The sequence below is a fragment of the Spermophilus citellus genome (genome assembly GCF_964194105.1).
Source record: "Spermophilus citellus genome assembly, chromosome: 10".
In the NCBI taxonomy this organism is placed as follows: domain Eukaryota; kingdom Metazoa; phylum Chordata; class Mammalia; order Rodentia; family Sciuridae; genus Spermophilus; species Spermophilus citellus.
In genome coordinates this window covers 126,683,480-126,705,508 of record NC_138197.1, presented here as the reverse complement: position 1 = coordinate 126,705,508, position 22,029 = coordinate 126,683,480, and the positions used below count along the sequence as shown (strand labels likewise).

Sequence of the window (22,029 nt, the reverse complement as noted above, 5' to 3'; positions counted from 1 at the left end):
CGTTTCCAGCGTGTGACTTTTGGGGCATTTACACCATAGCGGGTTTTTCTTGCAAACCTTCCACGTGTCGCCACGTTTGGGGCTCAACACACACCTGGTCCCGTCCCCTTGGCACACCCAGAGGGACTGTGGTCCCTCGTTCCATCTCACAGGCATGGGCGCTGAGCACAGGGAGGCCAAGGCCACCAGCTGCTGGGCAGCCTGACTCCGCCCTCCTCCTGGGCTCTGGGCATATGCCCCTCCTCCCGGCCCAGTTCTGGGGTTGGCGGAAGGGACGCCCCGCGCTCCTCTCTCTGGGGTCTTCTGTCCATTCCTCCCACTGCGCAGACTGGAGGGTCTGCAGAGCTGCCCTGCTGATCTCACCTCTCCCCTTCTCCAGGAGGCTGCAGCTTCCTGTGCCACCCGGGGGAGGGGGGCCGTGAAGATTGGGAGAGAAGGGAAAGCAAGGTCCTGGGGACGGAACTGCAGGTCCCTGGGGCTGGTGACGCTGCACACGAAGCAGACGGAGAGTTTTTATTATTTAAAAGAAATCCATGATCTGAACCACCCCTCCATCTCCTAAAATGAGGAAAGGAAAGGGATTAGGAACGCTGGCTTCAGCAGAAGAGAAAGTTCTAGAATGTTCTGTAAGTGGCCATCAGAGGACTTGCCAAGGCCCCATCCGTAGTCACCTCTGAGGGCCTCGTGGGAGGCTAGGGGGTGGCGGAGGTCTCTGAGAGAGGGGGTGGGCAGCCGTGGGGACCCCGGGAGGGCCGTGTTTGTGTGGGGCCTGGGGCAGTGGGTGGGTCGCGAGACCGGATGAGGATGAGGCTCGGGGCCTGGGGGAGATGGGGGGGGGCAGGGCTGCCCCCGGGCTCCTGAGCACAGCGAGGCCCCTACAGGAGTGTGCGATTGCACGCGTGTGAGTGTGCCGCCCCCAGCGTAGGAGGGAGATCTTATCACCTGGTGCCTCAGGACTTTCAGGCTTTCTCACCATCCCCAGCTCCCCGCCTCCCACCAGCCTGGCCCCCATCCCCTGCACAGGAAGTGGGCTGGCCCTGGGGTTTCAGTCTCTGCGGGCCCAGCAGCCGCCTGCTACCTGGGCTGCCAGAGCCTGCGATGGCCACGGTCCCGGCAGCAGCGGGGACCAGAGGGAGCACAGCAGCAAGGCCCCATGTCCCAGCCAGGTGAGTCCCCTGGCTCTGTCCTGAGGGCACCCTGGGCAGCCCAGTGTCTCCCTACCACCCCCTGCTGGTCATCCAGGGGCGCTGGGTGGGAAGGTCCCTGGGAGGTGCAGCTGAGTGGGACTCCAGGGGTCTGCCTGAACCTTGACCCCCAACCTATCTTGGAATCCCCCGGGAACGGGTGGGCCCTGCTCTCCTGATGAAGGAGCTGGTCCCCAGAGCCAGGCCACCCTCCTTTCCAGTCCTCCCGGGAAGCCTGGGGCTGCTGTGGCCCGAGGGGCTTCCCTGGGCCCTGCGCGCTGGGCCTTCAACTCAGAGGGGCAGAGATGGCCATGGGAGGCTGGCCTGGGGGCCCAGCGCGGGGGCCAGTGTGTGGTGGGACAGGGCAGCCACCTTCTGGCCCTGGAAAGGGACCCAGACTAGAGAGGCACCCAGGACAAATGCTCCTTAGGAGGCTTGTGGGGTGAGGGGGAGAGGGTCCCCTCGGGGGCCTGGTCGTGAGGATGGGGTGCTGAGAGTCTCTGGGAGCTCCTGGCTGGATTTGTCCCTCACTTGGCGTGTGACTCTTGGGGTCAGTAGCCACCCAGGTGCTGGGGCTGGGCTCTATCTCTGCTGCTGCTGGGGCCCTTAGCTGGGTTTGTCGCACCTTGTCACGGAGCAGATGGCTGAGAGGGGTCCCCTTCCTCCCCTACAGCCAGGATGCCCTCCCGCTGGCTGGGAGATGCGGAGTCGTGTGTGTGTGTGTGTGTGTGTGTGTGTGTGTGTCAGAGAGGACCAGGGAAGGTGGTCTGTGAGTTCAGAGCCAGGTGGGCCACATGCCCAGGTACCCAGCTCCAGTTCACTGTCCTGCTCCGGCCCACAGTCCCCACAGACCAGGGGCCCTCAGGCAGCGGCGGCTGGTTTCAGGCCCAGCCCCAGCCCCGTCCAGCTGGGCAAGAGGCTGGCCTGTGGCCGGCTTTCCCCACGTGGAAAGAGGAGCGGAGCTAGAACACCTCGGGGTGCTGAGGAGTAACTGCTGTGGCAGGATGGTGACAGTGACGGGAAGGGGAGCTGGTGCCAGCCCCCGCGAGCGCCCGCCTCATCACCATCTACCTGGAAACCAGGTGCCCGGGCTCTGAGCGTCAGCATTGGAACCAATCTGTGGGGCCAGGGGCCTCACCTCAAGCCTTGTGATGGGGACGTGCAAGTCAGAGGCCGGCAGGGTCTCCAGTCCCAAGGGGCAGGCCAGCACCTGCGGGCGGGCCCAGGAGGGAGAGGTCCTGCCTGGGCGCGCTGGTCTGCAGCTGGACCTTGCTGTGCTCCGAGCAGGTCCTCAGCCGTCCTGAGTCTCAGGGTCTTCCTGGCAGAATGAGGGACGTGGCCAGGCTCCCAGCCCTGAGCCCTGGGGTGGCCGGCCTCCTGGCCTTGGCCGTGCCCTCTCAGCGGCATTCCTGAGTGTTCTCCCGCCCAGTGCCAAGGCCTGTAGGGCCCTGACTTCCTGTCATCTTGCACCCTTTGTCCCGGGGTTCCTGTCCCAGATGCTCTGGGGCGTGAGGTGGCCCTGAGGGCTGGAGCTGATCTGAGCAGCACCTTCAGCAAGGACCCCCTGCGCCCTGGCCCAGAGCCAGGCTGACGGGTGGACCTTGCGGGAGGCCCTCTGCTGGGCCCTGCCCTCTCTGGGGTCCCCACCCATGCCCTGAGCTACTGCAGGTAACAGGAAGATACGGCTCCCTCTGGGCTGGCTCTGACTCCGGGGGCCTGGGCCCAGGGTCTGGGGGCAGGTCTGCACAGTTGGGACCAGCCCTGGGGACACTGGGCTGTCCTGTCCGCGGCCTCAGGGTGCATCCGGGCCTGGAATGCCAGACCGTCTGTAAGTGACGTGAGTCTCGGCTTCCTTATCTGGGGAGCGGGGACGATGACGGCAGACCCCGTGAGCTGTGCACAGGTGAGATGAGTCAGGGCCTGTGAAGCGCTTGGCAGGGGCCTGGCGCGGGACAGAGCTGCGTGTGTCACAGTAAGAGCCAGAGGGGAGCCGCCTGGTTTCCGTCACGGAGACGCGCGGGAAGCGGGCACTGAGACTCTGGTCACCGCCTGTGTTGGGGCAGAGAGGAGGGTGAATGGAGGTGACAGGGGAGTGGAGCCCGGGGCCTGAGGCTCCTGCTGCAGATGAGACCAGGCCAGGTCCCGGCTGGAAGGACGCCAGCTGACCTTCGGGGGTGGAGAGGAGGAGTCAGGCTGGGACCACTGGGCTGTCCTGTCCATGGGCTTAGGATGGGTGGTGTGGGGACCCAGGAGAGGGGGCCTGGGGACAGCTAGGACATCCAGTGGGAGGAGTGTGGGGTGAGCTGGGCCCTCCCTGGGCCCGGGAGGGTCCAGGCGGAGGCTTGGGGGGCGCTTACCAGGGGAAGACCCCTAGGAGGTGGGGCGGGGCTGATGGGAGATTCAGGGGGAAGGGGAAGGGGACACGGGAGGGAGCTGGGGACAAGGAGGAAGGGGCAGTAGAGCCCGGTGCCCTGAGGACTTGGACCAAAGATGGGAGGCTGGAGGGAGGCCAGGCCTCCCCGCACCCCTCGCCACCCCTCACCACCCCTCCCCTGCACTTGGGCTGCCAGACGCTCACCCAGGGGTCCCCCGGCCCCGACCCCTCTCTGTCTCCTTGTTGCGTCACTGGGCCTCAAGGGCAGGCGCCTGGGCAGGGCTCCTTCCAACCCCTGGGCAGGGGGACGGGGGTCTTGAGCTGCCAAGGAGCGCCCGGGCTCAGGGTCGGCCGCAGGGCTCCCAGGTGCAGTCTTGGAAGCTCGGGATAGGAACTGTGACCTGGGTCCATGCCCATGAAAGCACTGGCCAGGGCCATGTGTAATGGACACTCAGGGAAACCTGGGTCTCTGCAGAGGCTGGGAGGGAGATTTCCCGCTCTCTGGGCAAAGCCGGGCGGCCCTGCCCTCCTGCGGGGCTTCAGGTGGGCAGCGGGCTCAGGGCACAATCAGGTCCTGGTGAGGGTTGGGGCAGCCCCCTGCCTCTTCCTTACGGCCAAGTGGGGACAATAAAAGGGCCAGGATTGTGGGTGAAGGGAGGCCACACCTGGAAGGTGTGTCCCTGGCCTCTGCCAGCCATGGGGTGACACTGTTGTCATGACCTCCTGTCCAGCTGCCCAGGGCACGGCAGCCACTTCAGAGCTGCTTCTTAAGATCCACGTTAGAAACCCCACCTGGTCACCTGGGAGCGTCCTGCCGGCTGTGACTGGCCTCTCTGCCTCTGCTGTCCCAGCTGTGAGGCTGGACCCCCAGCAGGGTGGAGGGCGTCCCCCTGCCCCAGCCTGCTCCTCCGATGGCCCTGGAGGGGATGCGGGGTCTGTCCTGGAGACAGGGCTGACTTGGGCTGGGCTCTAGGGGGCCACCAGGCTGGACCCAGGAACACAGAACTGCTTTTGCAGGACCTTGGAGAAGGACAAGGATTTGCCTTCTAGAAGGATCCTCTCCTGCTCCCAGCACCACAGGGCAGGTCAACCTCGCCCTCGGGGGCTCTGCGGGCACAGCTCCCAGCCCTGGGGGGCTGCTCTCTCTAACAGGACTCGCTGCTGTCAGATCTCGTCTTCAGTCCCCTCCGTGAAGGACAAAGGGCAGGGGCAGGCCAGAGAGCCTCTGCAGACCCCTGGCGGGCAGGTCCACCTCTGTCCCGTGTTCCTTCACAGGTTCATTCAAAAACTTGAGTGTGCATGTGTGTGCGTGTGCGTGTGCATGCGTGTGTGTGTGTGTGTGTGTGTGTGTGTAGACAGAAAACAAAGACAGGAGTACAATCGCTCCTTCCTACATGCGAGTTTGATTTCTGTCATTTCAGCCACCCGTGGTGGGAAAAGACTAAATAGAAAATTCCAGAAAGAAACAATTCAGAAGCTTTAACTTGCACACAGTTGTGAATAGCATGATAAACCTGCACGCTGTCCTTCCGTCTGTCCTAAGTCACCCCTTGTCCAGGGTTCCCATGAGGCCACAACTGGCTGGCTGGTCACTTAGTAGCTGTCTGGGTTATCACATTGACTGGGGACACATCACAGTGCGATGTCACAGCCTGGCTGTGTCTCCTCACCTAGGCACTGTGTCACCGCACAGCCTCTGAAGGGTGAGGTGGTGCAAGGAGGAGAGAGAGAGAGAGAGAGAGGGAGAGGGAGAGGGAGAGGGAGAGGGAGAGGGAGAGGGAGAGGGAGAGGGAGAGGGAGAGGGAGAGGGAGGGAGAGGGAGAGGGAGAGGGAGAGGGAGAGGGAGAGGGAGAGGGATAGAGAGGGAGAGAGAGGGAGAGAGAGAGAGGGAGAGAGAGAGGGAGAGGGAGGGAGAGGGAGGGAGAGAGAGAGAGAGAGAGGAGGAGAGAGAACGAGGGAGAGGGAGGGAGAGAGAGAGGGAGAGAGGGAGAGATGGAGAAACACAGGGAGAGGAGAGAGGGAGAGGGAGGGAGAGGGAGGGAGAGAGAGAGGGAGAGAGGGAGACCACATTCAAATAATGTTTGCTGCGGTTTATTGTTAGGACTAAACATCTGTCTTATTTTACTGTTGCTAATCTCTTACGCGCCCAATGTCCAACTCAGATTTTATCATAGATGTGCGTGCACAGGACAAGCAGAGTTAGTGTGTAGAGGTTGGCACGCTGCGATTTCAGGCACCCACCCGGGGTCTTGGAACACATTTCCCAAGGATAGAGATTTACTTACTATTGTCAACAAACAATGCTGGGTGGCAAGTAACAGGTGCTCAGGGAGGACCTCTCTAAGGAGGTGACATCTGAGCAGGAATGCAAAGGACAGGAGTGGCCTGTGTGGGGGTGGGGCCAGCAGGTGCAAAGGCCCTGGGGCTGCGAGGGCAGGTGGGGAGCAGGGTACCCAAGGGGTGGTGTTCACTTTCTTGCTCTCTCCCCCTAGCGCCAGGGCTCCCTGCCCCAGCTCCACCTCGTGAAGGTGATGGCAGCCCCTACTCTGACCGGGTGTCTGCTTCTCCTCCTCCTCCTGCCTCTGACGTCTGCAGTGGTGAATGGTGAGGACCCTGGCATCTGGCTGTGCTTTCCCTGGGGAGGGGGCCCAGGCCTCTAGAACCCTTCCCAGGTCCCTGCTTCTGGGTCGCAGGAGGCAGGGGAGGAGGAACGGGGAAGCAGGCGTCCACCTCCCCGCTGGGCCCTGGGCTGGTCCCTGCTGCAGGACCTGCCTCTCCAAGCCACAGAGAGGCTGCTTCCTCGCCCTTCCTCGCCATGGGACCGGGCAGGCTCTGAATCCCTTCTCCTCGGGCCAGAGTCGCCCCCTCCTCCTCTGGCAGGCGCAGGGAGCGGGAGCAGGGTGGTGGCCTGCCCTCGTCCCCCTGCGACCCTCCGCTCACCACCCGCCTGCCCACAGACGCTTCACAGCTCTCGTGCTTCTACAACTCCAAAGCCAACATCTCCTGCGAGTGGAGCCGGGAGGGGGGCCCGCAGGGAGCGTCCTGCCAGCTCCACGCCAAGTCCAACGTCCGGTGAGTGTGGCCCCCTGGAATTGCAGCAGGACCTCTGGGCTGGGATCTGACAGCCACCGGGTCCTGCATATCGGCCCCAGGAAGCCACTGAGAACCTAGGGCAGGCAGGCTCGGAGTCACGGGGGTCTGACGGTTGCTGTGGCCAGTCAGCTGTTCGCACCTGGAGCCTGGCCAGGGTCCAGGCCGCAGCCTTGGGGTGGCCCTGAGCTGGACAGGTGTCTGGGGTTGACGGAAGGCCTCCTGCTCCCCGAGGCTGGGCTCCATTGTGGGCTGGGATTTTGAGAGGACTCCCCCGCCTTGGGCAGCTGTGGGGACAGGGAACCATTAGCTGGATCAGTGCTGTCTTGTGGGGACAGGGAAAGGGAGTGTCTGGGGACCCGGGGGCTGGGAGGGAGCTGGTGAGGGTGTCTCTGGGTGCAGTCTGGTCCCCGCAGGCTGGGGAGGCAGGGAGGCTGGGCAGAGTGGGCTCTGCGGGGCGGGGTGGGCAGCGGGAGGCCGGCGGAGCCTGGGCCTGGCTCCTGGTGGGCACTGAGTCCTGGGGCTCTGGAGGCCAAGTTCAGGACGGCACCCTGAGCCCCGCGGAGCTCTGGGCTCTGGATGGCTCACGAGGGCGGGGAAGGCGCTGGCCCCAGGGAGCACTGGGGGGCAGGTGGGGGTCGGGTCCTCTCCAGGCGGCAGAAGAGCTGCCCAGGACGGAGAGGGGTCCCCCCAGCGCGCGGCCCTTCCCTCTTCCTCAGGACACCCTCTTGCCTTGCAGGCCCTGGAACAAGACCTGTGAGCTGTCCCCGGGCGGGCAGGCGTCCTGGGCCTGTGACCTGGTCCTCGGAAAGCCGGATGTCAGTAGCCCAGCCGTGAAGCTGGGGTCCAGCTCCGGACGGGGTCTCCAGAGGCCCTGGAGCTGACATGCGTGGCCAGGCCACCTCCACGGCTCCGGGGCTGAGGAGGCGGCGGCAGGAGGGAGGGGACCCGGGTCAGAGCTCAGCCTGGCCTGGCTTGCCCTGGGCGAGTGAGGCCATGCGCCTCTGTCCAGGCCGCGTCCCCCGCGCTCTGTGGGTCCTGCGACACGCCCATCGTCCCTGTCAAATGGGGACAGCCCCAGTAATGGGACACCCACAGGGGACTCATGCTAGGGCTGGGCACGCAGGGTGATAGGGACGTCTGGGGACTGAGGTGGACAGCAGGGCTGGTGGCATTGTCCCCCAGATGGACGACCTTGGGCAACTTCAGTGCCCTGGTGTCCCCTCTGTGAAATGGGAGCAGTAATGGTGGCTCCCTGGAGGGGACTCGTGAGGCTGGAGCGCGTGGACGGGCGCTTGGCTTTGTTGCTGTCCATCGTGAGTGGCCCAGCACCGTCCCTTCTCACTCATGAAGAAAGGAGGGTCAGAGGACTGGGCCCCCTGCCCGAGGTCACAGCCAGGGAGGGCACAGCTGGGACTGGCCCTGGGGGCTGCTGGCCTGGCTGCCTCTGGGGGGCTCGTGGCCGTATCCCGGGTGGCATCTGGGCACTCTCCATCAGGGACACCCAGGCCACACCTTCCTTGGCTTCTGTGGGTTCTCGAGGGTCAGGGGACAGGCAATGTGGCCACAGGTCACAGTGAGAAGGCGTGGCCTCTGGAGCCACACGCAGGCCACCTGGGAGCAGTGTGGGAGGCCTTGACCTGAGGCGGGTCCCCGAGCCCCCATGCGGCTGGCAGCCACTTGGGCCCCTCTTCCCTGCAGTCCCAGCCCGTGAACGCGGTGGACGTCCTCAACATCAGCGTGGTCTGCTGGGAGGACGGGCGGTGGCGCCTGCTGAAGAGCCAGGCCTTCAGGCCCTTCCACAGAAGTGAGTGAGGGCCTGCGGGCCGGGCGCCCCTTCCTGCCTTGCAGGGCTCTGTCCCCGTCACCACCCGCCAACGGCTCCCACCCTGCAGCCTGTCCCTGAACCCGGGCCACCAGCAGTGCCTCTGAGCCCCGGACCCACCTGGAAGGCCACCCACCCGGGAGGTCCCCCCACCTGAAGGCTGCGAGGGTCCCCTCCTCCAGCCACCCCCCCGACGCCCCACCCTGAGCTCAGCCATCTGACGTGTCACTGCCTCGCTGGCCCTGGGCTGCCCGAGGGCACAGTGGCTGCCCTTCCCGTCTCCTCTCTGAGCACCTGGCACCAGGCCTGTGCCCAGCAGGGCTCTGGGAAGGTTGGCTGGAAGTGGCTGGTGGCCACCCCCTTCCTCTGACCTGGGGGACCTCTCTAGGGGAGAGCTGGGTGGCGAGAACCAGGGTGCAGACATGGGGCGTGCTGAGCCCCGTCCCCTCCTCCGGAGGTACCCAGAGCCGCCTGGCCACAGTGGTGAGGGACTCTGAGCCCAGTCGAGGAAGCCGCTCAGCACGTAGTCGGCACGGACCTGAGGCCAGAGAGGAGGGTCAGCTGGGCTTCAGAATCCCCTGTGACCATCACATTGAAAACCAGGGGCCATTCCAGGCCCCAGGGCCCCGGGCACCTCAGGTCCTGCCCTCTGCGGGGCTGAGACAGAAAAGGGAGCCACAGCAGACACTAGCGCCATGGGTGGTCAGTGCTGGAGGGACAGCAGCAGGCGGGTGGCCAGGAGGCCCAGGAGGCTCTGAGCAGGGACCTGCAGGAGGGGACAGCCCTGAGCATGGGGGAGGGGAGGGACGGCGGCCAGGAGGGAGGGTCATCGGTGCGGGGGTGCCGGTGAGGTCCGGCCTGCTGTCACCACCAGAGGCACCTAGCTGTCCCTTCTTCTCTCCTGTCCCCAGTGCGCCTCTTGGCCCCCGACTCCCTCCAGGTCCTCGAGGTTGGTACCCACACATGCAACGTGACCTGGCGCACCTCCCTGGTCTCCCACTACATCGAGTCCTACCTGGAGTTCGAGGTCCGCACACGGTCCCCGGGCCACAGCTGGGAGGTAGGAGGTGGCCCGGCCCGGCCTACCTGGCTCCTCCCTGTCCTGCTGCATGTCCACTTCCTGTCTGTCCTCCAGCTCAGCCACATCCTGGCAGCCCCAGGCAGGGGCGGGTGGCTGAGTTGTCCCCACCTCCCCCGCTGCGTGGTGCTGCCCACCACCTGGGGATGCAGCGGGGGTGCATCCAGGCAGCCCCCAGGGCAAGACCCATGAAGCCAAGGGGCAGCTGCTGCCCACCCCGTCTGCCCGTGTGGCTTCAGAGGGCAACGAAGCAGCCTCTCCACGCTCCAGAGTGCCCTGTCCGTGGGGCCGCGGGTCCCCACTTACTCCTCTGTTCACTTGATCCCTCTCTGCACTCGTTTACTGAGCACCTACTACACTGGGGAGAGCCTGGGAGGCCAGGCTGGGAGCTGGCCACTCTCGGGGACTCCGACACAGGCTCCCAGGGAGGGCAGCAGGCAGACACGAGGATGCGAGATGGGGACATGGATTGACAAGGGCCATCAAGGGAACTATAGGGACAGACATTTGAGAGAGACCGTGAGGGCCACTTGGAACTCTGGTGTTTTCCAAACACAGAGGACGTCATGCCTCTCACAGGCAGGACGCAGCCCACGTGTCTGGGGGACAGGAAGAAGGAAAAGAGGCGTCCGAGGCGGTGGGCACCTGTGGAGCCACCCCTCTTCCTCGCGGAGATGGGACTCCAGTGGAGGTCCCCAGGTGGCCTCTGGTGGAGACACCCACGGGCAGATGGCTCAGTGTGGGGGTTGCAGGGAGTCAGGGTGACCCTGGGGCTTGGGGACCCAGCAGCTGGGCAGTCAGGGAGTCATCGGGAAGGCTGGGAGAAGGGTGGCAGATCAGGGCGGGTGCTGCCGGGCCAGCGTCCTGGCTCAGCCGTGGGAGGTGCCGTGGGCAGTGGGGACCGTCCCCCCACGCTGACCGCCCTTCCCCTGCCCAGGAGGCCGCCCTGCTGAGCCTCAGGCAGCAGCAGCAATGGATCTGGCTGGAGCAGCTCACCCCGCGCACCCCGTATGAGCTGCAGGTGCGGGTCAGGCCCCGGCGAGGCGACCACACCGTGTGGAGCCCCTGGAGCCAGCCGCTGGCCTTCAGGACGAGGCCTGCAGGTACCGGGGCTGCGGGCACCTGGGGTGGCTCTGGGGCAGCGGGTGGGGCGCAGAGCTTGCCCCCAGGCCCCTGCTGGCTCCTGCTGCAGCCTGCGAGGACAGGGCTCACCCAGGGGAGGGACTTCCATGGCCCGTGGCGGGTGCAGGGCGGGTTGGCACCCTGTGACGTTCAGGCTCAAGCCAGGCCAGGCCCCCTGTGTGCCCCCAGGTGGGCCCGTGGGATGGGCCGAGCCCAGGGGCTCTGGAGTGTCATTTCCTTTAAGCGTCTCACCTGGCTTCCTGGAGGGGTGGCCTTCAGCGGGACCCCAGCCCCCAGCACAGGCGCCGGGCAGGATGCGGGCCTCTTCTCTGACCCGTCTCCTGCTTCCCTCCCCACTGGGCAGCCCCTGGGAAGGAGACCCTGCCGCTGCCCTGGTTCAGCCACACCATCCTGGGCCTCGGGGTCGCTGTGGGCCTCATGGTCTCCGTCTACTTCCTGGCCAACTTCGGGTACATCGGGCCGTGGTAAGAAGGGCCCTCTGCCTCCTCACGCTCTTACCCAGCGGCACTCCCCCCAGCTGGCTCTGCCCTGAGCCCCTGCCCCTGCCCCACCTGCACCTGTCCCAAGGGCCGGCCCCACCAACACCTGGCCTTGCCCTGCAACTCGGCCCCAGGTGGGGAGTCGGGGAGGCTCCTGAGCCCTGCCCTGGGCAGCGTCCTCTCTGCTGGGTCCTGCGGGGTCTGCCCAGGCTGCGCATCCACTCATCCAGCCCTCTCTGTGCTGGGAACACGAGGGCAAGACACGGGCCTGTTCCCCGCTCCCAGGGCAGTCAGTGAGGAGGCGGGTGCTTCCTAACCAACAGGCAATGACGCAGGCAGGGACGGCAGGTATCAGGAGTCAGGAGCAGGTGACAGGGAGAGGGACCTCGGCTGGGGGTGCAGGGGTCGTGTCCCCCAGGAGGGGATGATGCCCTTGGAATCTGAAGGAGGAGCTTCCCAGGTGGGGCGGAGAGGACGGGGAGCCCTGCAGGCAGAGGAATGGCAGGTGCAAAGGCCCTGGGTAGGAAGAGGGAGGAACCCCAGGAACACAACCACAGGAGGCCGATGTGGCCAGAGCCCAGAGGGAGGCTGACCTTGAACCTGGACTTGTGGGCCGTGTTTGCTTTCTGGGGTCTTAAAAAAGGCCACAGTGAGGACCTGGTGCTGTGTGCCTGGTGGCCTGGGACCAGGGCTGTTGGCTGTGGTTCTCGCTGCTGTGTGGAAGGGCAGTGAGGAGGCCACCCTTCTATCCAGGGACACTGCCCCCTGAGGTCAGCCCTGGTGCTACTGAAAGGAGAGACAGCCCTTGGCTGTGCCCAAAATGTGTCCATTTGCAACATCCCTCTTGGCTCTCCACAGTCAGGGAAGGCAGCGAGTCAGGGGCTGCCACTGGATTTCAACCTGCCTGAGGTCACACTTCAGGAGCAGTGAGGCTGGGGTGGAAGCCCAACTCTCCTGATCTGGGCCCAGTGTGGTGGTTCTGACATTCTCAGTCTCCTCAGTCCATTCCTGGGTCATGCTCTATCTAAAACTCTTCAGAGACTTCCCACTGTTCCTGGAGTACACCCTGACGGTCCAGGGCCTCCACCAGCCATTTGGAACTTTAATGCAAATAAGAAAACAGTGCCCTTTTCCTCAGGCAGATGCACACAGATCTCTGACACTCAGCTTGGCAAACAACAGGGCTGGAATTCAGCCCCCCACTCACTGTCCAGTCCACCCATCAAAGCCAGATGCCCTTGGACAGTGCACAACCTGAACCATTACCCATGGCATCCCTGACTAGGAGGACTCTCTCCTACTTCCCTTCTCATGCCTCACTCTGCACCAGCCACCTCCAACCCTGACCACTCTGGCTTGTGTGATCTCTGCCCACCTCTACGTCCTCTTGAGTACACTCTGCTCCACAGGATGGTGGTACTGTGACATGCCTGGTATACGTCTGTCTCCTCCTCAGAATGTCAGCACCTGGAAGTCAGGGACCTTCTCTGGTGGCCATTCCTGTGTCCCCAGAACCCGCCCAGCATCCTTCTGCAGTGGGGCCTTGATCATATTGGCTGCATGACTGGGTGAATGTGGCCTGGCCTGTGACCTGTCCGCAGAGCTGTGGGCTCTGGCAGGGGACACTGTGGCCACTTCCTGTCCTCACCCTCCTTCCTCTCCCTGGTTCAGGCTGAAGAAGGTTCTGAAGTGTCGCATCCCAGACCCCTCAGAGTTCTTCTCCCAGCTGAGCTCCGAGCACGGAGGAGACCTGCAGGTAGGAGCGGAGGCACACAGTGGGGACAGTGGGGTGGGGAGGGGGCACAGCCAAAGTGTGATGTCCCCAGTCAGGTGCAGGCTCTTGTCCCTGTCTCTGGCACGGGCACCCTCAGGCTGTGGTACCTGCCATCCACATGGCTATGTGACCTTGGGCTCACTGTAGAACCTCTCTGTGCCACAGCTTCCTCACCTGTACGGTGGGGAGCAAACAGGATTGTGTGAACTGCCGTGTGAACGATGCCTGGCCCGGGGAAGTGCTCCAGGGACCAGGGGGACCACTGTCTGCCACCCTGGCCCCTGGGCAGCCTGCCACTTATCACAGACATCAGCAGGTCCTCAGCCACCTGGGGTCCTAGATCGTGGTTTCTCTGAAGAGGCAGCCCAGAGGGGGACACCTGAGCTTTACCTGCAGCCCCAGCCCCGCCCTCCCCAGCCCCAGCTGCTTCAGGAGCCCGGGGACTGGGAGGGGCTTCTGCTCCCCCCCATCGGACGTGGGCCCCAGATCAGGAGGTCAGAGGGCGGTGGGGGACAAGAGGGCCGTGCGGGGCCTGCTGTCAGGAGCCGCTGTGTGTTCTCAGGACCGAGCAGGGGTCCCTCCTGGAACCTGCAAAACTCCAGCTACCCCACCCCTGAGGGGGGCGTGGGGTCACCCTTAGAGCCCTTCCCCCGGCGTCAAAGGCCAGGCTCGAGGGCGTGTCGGACCACAGCAGGGGCTGGGGGCTGCGACTGGGCTGGGGGCTGCGATGGGCTGGGGGCCGCTGTCCCCGTACCCCCATGCCTCTTCCAGCCAAAGCCCCGATTCAGAGGGCCTAGGGTGCCCTGAGGCCGGAGTCAGCTCCTTCCTGGAGGGGAGGCCATGCGGTCACCCCTGGGGCTAGGTCCTTGGCCCAGGCCTGGCATGGGGAGGGGACATCCCTAGGAGGTCCAGGGCTAGCGAGGCTTCCCCTCAGCTCCTGGGGGAGAAGCCGGTCCTGCCCCGGCTACCCCAGGCCCCAGCCCCAGGGTTACCAGGCCACAGGGCCACAGGGCCACTACTGACCGGGCCCACAGATCAGCTTGTGCATGTGGGTGTGTGCATGTGGGTGTGTGCACATGGGCGTGTGCAGGGGCTGGGCTTCTCCTAGGTGTCCCGCAGGCCTGCAGGCAGAGTGAAGGCCCAGGAGGGCCAGGCTCTCTGCTGCTCCGTCAGTCCCCTGAGTAGGAGGTCTGGACCCTCGGGCCTGTCAGGGGCAGGGCAGCCCCCGGTCCCCGCTGCTGAGGGTTCCCAGGACCCAGGGCTGCTGGATTCTCTGACTCATCCACCCTGCGGCAGGTCACACTGGGCCTCATCCTGAGGGATCAACTGTCCCCTGACCTCTGCAGCCCACACTCTACGCTGTGCTCCGTGAGCCACCTCCATTTTCTTACCTGACATCTATCTCCTCGCTGACCCAACAGACGGCAGTGAGGCGTCAGAAAGAGGTGGCTGACCTCTGTGGAAACAGGCTCAGAGGGGTGTAGTGGCCTGCCTGGGGTCACACAGCGGGAAAGTGCCAGGATTGGGGCTGGAACCTGGGTCTCCCCACTCCACGCCAGGACTGTGTGGGCTTCTGAGTAGCTGGGACCTGTGGGTGGGCACTTGCTTTCAACAGGGAGGGTGAGGGGCTGCGGGGCACTGGGAGGGAGAAGAAAATGAGGGCCCGCTGTCCCTCCCATTAACACAGGGATGTTTCCTGGGTCCTGGCTCTGCCCCAGCTGGCCTGTGACAGGCAGCCTGGACCCTGGGCCATCTGGACTGTGTCCTTGGCCCAGGCCTGGCGTGGGGAGGGGAAGTGTACCCTCATGCACACACCCGTATGCACAAGCCCAATCAGCGGGCAGGCCAGTAGTGGCCCCGTGGCCCCGTGGCCTGATAACCCTGGGGCTGGGGCCTGAGGTACACGGGGCAGGACCGGCTTCTCCCCCAGGATGTGCCCTTGGGCCCTGCTGCCATTAAGTTGGGGGCCTGGTCAACGCAAACTCTCACGGCACTCTGGGGATTCTGTCCCCTGCTGTGGCAGCTGGACACAAGCAGGTGCCCACACCGAAGTCCCCTGGGCCCTTGTGAGCCAGGGTTGTGCAGAGCCCAGGGGTGGGGTGGGCCTCCTGGGGGCCCGCAGGGACAACCGCGGCCTCACCCTGGCGGGGCCTTCTCCCTGCAGAAGTGGCTCTGCTCGCCCCTGCCCTCCACCTCCTTCAGCCCGGGCGGCCCCGCGGCCGAGATCTCGCCGCTGGAAGTGCTGGACAAGGACACCAAGGCCACACAGCTGCTCCTGCTGCAGCAGGACAAGGCGCCCTCGCCCTCGCCCAGCGGTCACTCGCAGACCAGCTGCTTCACCAACCAGGGCTACTTCTTCTTCCACCTTCCCGACGCCCTGGAGATCGAGCCCTGTCAGGTGTACTTCACCTTTGACCCCTGCGCGGAGGAGGAGCCCGAAGAGGGCGGGCCTGGGGTGCCCACGGGGTCGCCCCTGCCGCCCCTGCCGCCCGCGAACGGGGACCAGGATGCCTACTGCACCTTCCCCCCAGGGGATGACCTGCTGCTCTTCTCGCCCGGTCTCCTCGGAGGCTCCCCCAACACTGCCCCCGGGGGCCATGGGGCCAGCGCAGAGAGGCCGCCCTCCTCCCTGCAGGAGGGAGCCTCCCAAGACTGGGGCACCCAGTCTCTAGGGCCTCTTGTCCGGGCAGCCCCCAACCTGGTGGGTTCCCAGTCCTCCCTGGAGCTAGTCCTGGGAGAGGCTGGGAGGGAGGACCCTGCCCCTGGCCCCAGGGAAGGAGCCGACTCCTGCCCGGCCAGCCCTCCTGGGCAAGGCTGGGTCAGAGCCCCTAGCTCCGGCCTGGCCCTGAACACGGATGCCTACCTGTCCCTCCAAGAACTCCAGGATCAGGACCCAGCTCACCTGGTGTAGACTGACGACCAGTGGGGGAAGGCCAGCCAGCCACTGCGCCAGGCCTGCAGAGGGGCCAGTTCTGTCCTTGAGGACAATCCACTGCTGAGGATGCTTAGTGTCCAGCTGCCCCTAGACATCTCCATCCAGATGGCCCCACCCAGCCCCACATACTCAATTGCTGCTCCCTGGTTCCCCTGTCCATCCTCCACAGGACAAGTGCGCATCCACAATACAAATGTAGCCAGGTCCCTCCCCTGCTCGAGACCTGGCGTGGCTCCCCATTGCCCAGCTCCATTTCTTGGCCTGGCACTTGCCCCTCCAGCATCGTATCAGGATTTTCCCATCTGGACCCTCACCAGGGTCCTACTGAGCCACTTGGAGCTGCTTTGTGTCCCAAAACTTTGCATGTGGTATTTCCTGCACCTGGTCTGGCCTCCGCTGCATCCTTCAATGCCAGTGCCAGTTCTGCTTCTGCCTGGGGAGAAACACCGCCTTCCTGAATGTGCCCAAATCTCCAGATTCCACCGGAAAGGACCCACTCTTAGGAGCACGAGGTGGCTGGAGAAAGAGGCCCTGTTACTTATTTGGGGGGGGGGGGGCTTTCTCCTGAGCCCAGAATGCTTGCAGGCTGCATCCTAAATGTGGCCCAAGTATGGACAAAGCGCCCCTGCAGAATGCCCGCTGCCGATCTTTCCACGGTGGCCTCACGGACTCACCAGGGAGGCCTGCTGGAAAGTAAACCCTGGCGCGGCCAAGGGGCGCTGCGCAGGGGCCGCCTGCTCCGCGCTGAGCTGTCCTCCAGAAAGCGGGCCCTCAGTGTCTTTTCACTGCACTTGATACCCCGCACCCCCCGGGCTCCCTGGACGAGCTGATGAAGGGCAGGATCCCGCACAGAGGCCAAGCCCGCCCCAGCAAGAGGCGCAGCCCTCCCCGCCCACTCAAGTGGCTCCGTCCTTCCCAGTGCTCCTGCCACTCCTCTGCTTCTCTGCCCTCTGCCCTGGGCACTGGTCACACCGGGGTGACCACAGCCTCGCTCCTCCAAAGGGCAGAGGCCAGGCCGCAGCCGGCTGACTCGGGTACCCAGTGCTTGCGCTTCTTATGGGTCCCGCTCGCAGCTGATTGGGTGCCTGACCACAAGCCCACCCATAGGCTGAAGCTCTGTCCAATCAGGGAGACGTAGCCTTATCTAGCCAATCAGATAACCTCTCAGTCTGAATTCCGGGAGGGAGGGCGGCCTCTGGGAGCAGGTGCTTATGGATGAGCCTCCCAGGAGTGGAACCACGTGAGCTGAGGGCATCGGGATCCTGACACAGAAACTCTAACTGCCCAGGGCGCTCTTGACCATTTCTGTTTCTTTAGGCCAAAATAAACTCCCCTTCCCTGAGGTTGTGAGAGTCTTGGATCTTCACTGTGGAAAGGGCTGAATCACACAGGTGTCATTTCTCACCTTCTGCCTTAAATTGCTGTGTGTCCTGGGCTGCAGGTCCTGGTCTGGTCACTCCTGAGCTCCCCGTTGGCACTCTGCTGTGTGTTCCAGGGCAAAATACAAACCTCTCTGCGTTCAGTTTCCTTATCCCCACAATGGTAATAACATTGGCCCCCACAGCTTTGAAGAGTCCTTGGGAAGGTTCTGTTTCTCAAGTCCTGGCCGTTCGTGTGTATCTCTTTCTCTTCATGAGCTCGCTCGGCCATCATCATATTTTTTTTTTCTTTAAATCATTTCACTATTTTTGTTCAAATTCATTTATTTAAGGAAAACTGCTTCTGTAAATGGGGAAAATGGGTTTCATTGTAAATAAAAGCTAACTGTAAAAAGTAAAAAACAAAAAAACAAAATAGTATTTAAATCCATTGCCTGATGGAAATCTGTTGTCTCAGTTCAGTCTAGAGGGGGAAGTTGAAGACCAAATGGAAATTTGCTGCCTGAGCCCAAGCAAAAGGGTTATAAAGGGCATGTCTCAGGAGCAGGGTTTCCTACTCTGTGTCCAGCACCCTCAGCCCATCCTGCACAGGTCTGTACTTAGGGAAGGGTTCACTTGATTGATGGCTTTATATCTATCTGTATGTGAACGCACGGGCTTGCATGCACATGCACACACACACACATCTATTTCAGTGCCCTGAAAAAATAAAAATAAAAATGAAGACCAGGCTGTGGGTGGCCATCCCTGACATTCATAAAACTCCATCGTGGCAGACATTGCTAATGGATCACAGATCTTCCTGCAGAGCCTGGATGCAGCTTTCGATCCTGCAGTGCCTTTCCAGAGGCAACCTCCTGTTGATCAGAGGTGGCACCCGGTGACACCTGTGGGCCACATAACCTCTTAGGTTCCTTCGTTCTTATTTTTCCCGATTCCTATTTCTCAGGCAGGGAGCGCTGTGGGCTGAGGGTGTGGGGACTGGAAGGCTGACAGGTGTCTCTGAGCAGGCAAGCCCAGGGAGCCCAGTGAGAGACCTGAGCTGGTGGGGAGTCCAGAAAGGTGTCACCCTACACCAAGTGGTGATGGAGTGATGGGCCACAGTCACCTTGTGTCACATCTAGTGGGGATTAGAGCATGGACCTTGGGGAGAAGGGACAGGAGGAGGCAGCTGGCAACTGTGGGAGCAGTGAGGCAGAGACAGGTCCCCTGGGTTGGATTGCAGGAGAAAGGCCGGCACCAGCTGGGGACCAGGCACCAGCTGGGGAAGCAGGAGGCCCTCAGGCAGATCTGGGGGATGGGAGCAAAGAGGCGGGGGAGGGCTTCCAGCCGGTCATGTTTCCTTCCTGTGGAGCTGGATCGCTCCTTCGCACCCCCCCCCCCCCATCTCTGCTCCTCCTCCACCTCCCAGATCCCATCTAGGCAACTCTGAGCGCCCACAACTCCCAAGCAGATTACCGTCAATTTTCCCAAGAAAATTATAGGTCTAGGTCTGGGGTGAATAATCCCCTCTGCCTTTCTCCCTGCTGAGTCCCAGCCCACTGGCAAAAGAACCCCCAACCAAACCCCAGATGACCCAGGGGCCCACTGTAAAGGGCTAAGGGCACTTGTTCCAGGCACTCCCCAGGCGCCTCTCATCACCTGACCCCGAGGGGCAGTTCTTTGCTTCTCATTCTGAAAGACCCTCAGACCCTCAAATCCCCCGTCCAAAAGAGAACTAGCGTCACACTGGCTGCAAAAGCAAGAGGCAAGTTTATTAATACACAGGCGCCTGCGGGTGCACAGCCAAACCTCAGCCGAAGCTTTGGTGAACTGGCACACCGGGCTTTGGGGTACAGTTCTTTTATAGGGTGAGGGGAGCTGTTTCCCGCCTAGCACACTAACAGGTATCTCATTGGTTCTTTTGAATCCAGCATTAGGGTAAACTTGCTTTTCACTATATGTTCTCGGAAAACCTACAGGGTTACATTCCATTCTTTCTGTTCCTGCTTATCTGTTCCTGTTAGCTCAAGCATGTCCTGAGATATGGGTGCAGTGCTTTTCTCAACCGGTTATATGGTAAGCTCATCCGGTACTTGTGCCTGTTTATTGCATACTTTTACTTTCGCAACAAGGCCTTAGGTTATGGGGCTGGCATCTTTCATTCCCCCCTTTTTCTATATCATGGATAGAATCTTATATCCATTGTTCCGCCTGTTCAGATTCTTAGACTAAGTTTGTTTGTGACCCTGCCTGCTGCTGGAGTAGCTGATATTGTTGAGTGAGAACCATAGTTTGAATTACAGGAAGTCTTTCTTTCATGAACTGTACTAGTCTGTTAAGTATGCGGGGCCCGAATGTCAGGATTAACAGTAAAATAACTAAAGGACCCGCTAAGGTGGATAGCAAAGTAGTCAGCCATGGGGATTTGTTAAATTACTGTTCGAACCATCCTTGTTGTGCTTCAAATTCTTTCTGCCTTTTTGCTAACCTTTCAGTAACTTTTTCCATAGTTTCGCGGACCACCCCAGTATGGTCTGCCTAGAAGCAACATTGCTCTTTTAAAGCCACACAAAGACCTCCTTTCCTACTTATTAACACTAGTGTCACTAAAGTTGATATATAACCCCCCACTGCTAAATTTGACTGGCTTTTAATCTTAAAAGTACTGAATCATAATTATTGGAAGGTCTCATTTTTCATTTCTGCCAGTGGAGCATATTGTTGTCTGATTACTATGAGTTGTCCTGCGTTTCCTAGAATCGATTTCAGCATGGCCTCCATTTTAGATTTCACTCGATATTAGACCCCGATTTATCTAACTATACTGACTACCTAACTTTAAATCTGGCTTCATTTTCCCCCCTAATTTGGGAACTCCTTACTGCTGTGAGGAAGGGGGACAAAGAGAATCTTTCTGGCTTCTTCAGGCTGAAAAGGGATGGCGTGGGGCAAGCAGTTTGGAGTCCCCCTTAAAAATATCGGGTCTATTGAGTGGTCCATGATAAAAGTCCAATTGAGAAGTAATAGGCTGGAGGGCCATTCGAATGATAGGTGGTCTATAAGAGAAACAAGAACTCATTAGTACTGGAACCATATTGATGCAGTAATAAATGCCACAGCACAGGAATATGCCAATGAGTATGATGACCAAGACAAAGATTAACAATGTTTTCCATCAGGCAGTACCAGGAACTAAGAGCTAAGATATTGTTTTCACGACAAAGTTGTTGAGGACATGGCTTCCATCTGAGCATGTAAATCTTTAAGGATATTTGTCACATTGTCAGAAATGTCAGGGATGTAAACACAACAACTAACATTTAGGGTACGTTCTTTTTCTTAAGATATAGTCTAATAATCTAATGCCATCTGATCCTGCAAAATCCTTTTACTAGTATGACCTGTGTCTAATAGAAATCTTTAATTCTGTTACCTAGGGCTGGATACTCATACTAGCAAACACTAAGCCTACCTGTGTAGGTTAGGAATATCTGTGGGCCTTAAACTAAAAACTACTCTGGCAGTTTCTTTTGATAGTTATCAGGCATTCTTGTCTGAGAATCTCTTTTGTAGCCTCCAGTTTACTTATTTATGGAAGTTTCATTTAACTATCATTATTATTAAAATGTCCAGGAATAGCTGTGTTTTGGCTTTGACTGTCTTTGCTAAGTGTTTAAGATGAAGCAAGTCAAACTGACTTTTGTTCTACCTATTGTTAACAGTCAGCTGAGTTATCCTGGGAGTCCTCGGGAACTTCACAGCAGCTTCTCAGTTCTGCTAGTGCCATTTGCGCTAGGATGGGTCCAGGCCTTGCTTGACCATGTGGCTTCCCTCAGAAGCATCAGGGATGTCTCCCTTCTCTGATGACCCTCCTCTTTACAGCAAATGCACTGATTGGCCTTCTGCCCTCCACTGGTCTCATTAATCTCCCTGCTCGGGAAGTTATGTGGCCTAGAGTTGCAGAGCCCTTTGAAAAAGTTCCCTATCCCCTGATTCAGACTGACTCAGAGGGCAAGAGCCAAATTTTTAATTTTAAAACTTAATCTTAAACATCTAGCAAATAAGTTAACAGCCTTATATTAAGAGTACTGGGCTTTAATGTCTATCTCTCTATCCTGTAGGTGGCAACTCTCTATAACTCATTATCTTAAATTAACCCAGGTTGTGAGTTCTTAAAGCAGTACCTCTTTAATACATTAACAGGCAATTCTTAAATCATTTATAAGAAAACTATAAAATAAAATTATCAAGAGTAAAAACATTTAGTTCATATAATAGCTACCTTGAATTTTGGTGGAGTATATCCCCTGTTTGAGATCCTGGCAATCGTGACAAAAACTAACCTTTGGACACAACTTTAAATGTACTGAAATCTGGCCTACTTCTTTCATAGTCACCTTCACATGTAGTGAGATGGGACATAGAGCCTTATCTCAAGTAAGGCGGGGCTCTTCATAAATCTTAAATACTATAGTTCTGAAGCTGATCTTTGCTTTTTAGACATCATTTTACAAAGTTTACATAAATTGTTGCTCAAGTTTACATGAATATTAGCTAACACAACATAATATCACATCTAAAACATGAATTAAAGGAAGGCTGGAAGCTTCTAACCTCTTGTTGGAAAGTAGCAAAGTATTTTTGTGTTTTATAATAAAACCTTTACCCAGATTAGGCTCTCATTAACTTAAAAATACATTTAAATTGTATCTCAGTGTAGAAAGCAACATAGAACTTTACATATCTTACTGATAACAAGTCCAGTTATAGAACACAAATGACAAAT

At 60.1% G+C, this 22,029-nt stretch overlaps 1 protein-coding gene across 1 annotated transcript; it reads left to right on the top strand.

The window, feature by feature from the left end:
• Positions 1 to 1,039: 1,039 nt before the first annotated feature.
• Positions 1,040 to 17,623, top strand: IL2RB (interleukin 2 receptor subunit beta). The gene is made up of 10 exons (XM_081311228.1): positions 1,040 to 1,166; positions 6,051 to 6,162; positions 6,516 to 6,630; positions 7,388 to 7,466; positions 8,350 to 8,455; positions 9,385 to 9,533; positions 10,489 to 10,654; positions 11,038 to 11,158; positions 12,845 to 12,929; positions 15,112 to 17,623. Exons 2-10 carry the CDS (start codon positions 6,090 to 6,092, stop codon positions 15,856 to 15,858), a joined length of 1,641 nt encoding a protein of 546 aa, XP_081167354.1. The 5' UTR covers positions 1,040 to 1,166; positions 6,051 to 6,089; the 3' UTR covers positions 15,859 to 17,623.
• Positions 17,624 to 22,029: the final 4,406 nt, after the last annotated feature.

Bases quoted from the DNA above. Each gene is read 5' to 3' on its own strand.
- IL2RB (XM_081311228.1), top strand. From the start codon at position 6,090: ATGGCAGCCCCTACTCTGACCGGGTGTCTGCTTCTCCTCCTCCTCCTG. The intron at 7,467-8,349 runs GTCAGTAGCCCA...TCTTCCCTGCAG, and splicing joins TGGTCCTCGGAAAGCCGGAT to TCCCAGCCCGTGAACGCGGT. The intron at 9,534-10,488 runs GTAGGAGGTGGC...TCCCCTGCCCAG, and splicing joins CCCCGGGCCACAGCTGGGAG to GAGGCCGCCCTGCTGAGCCT.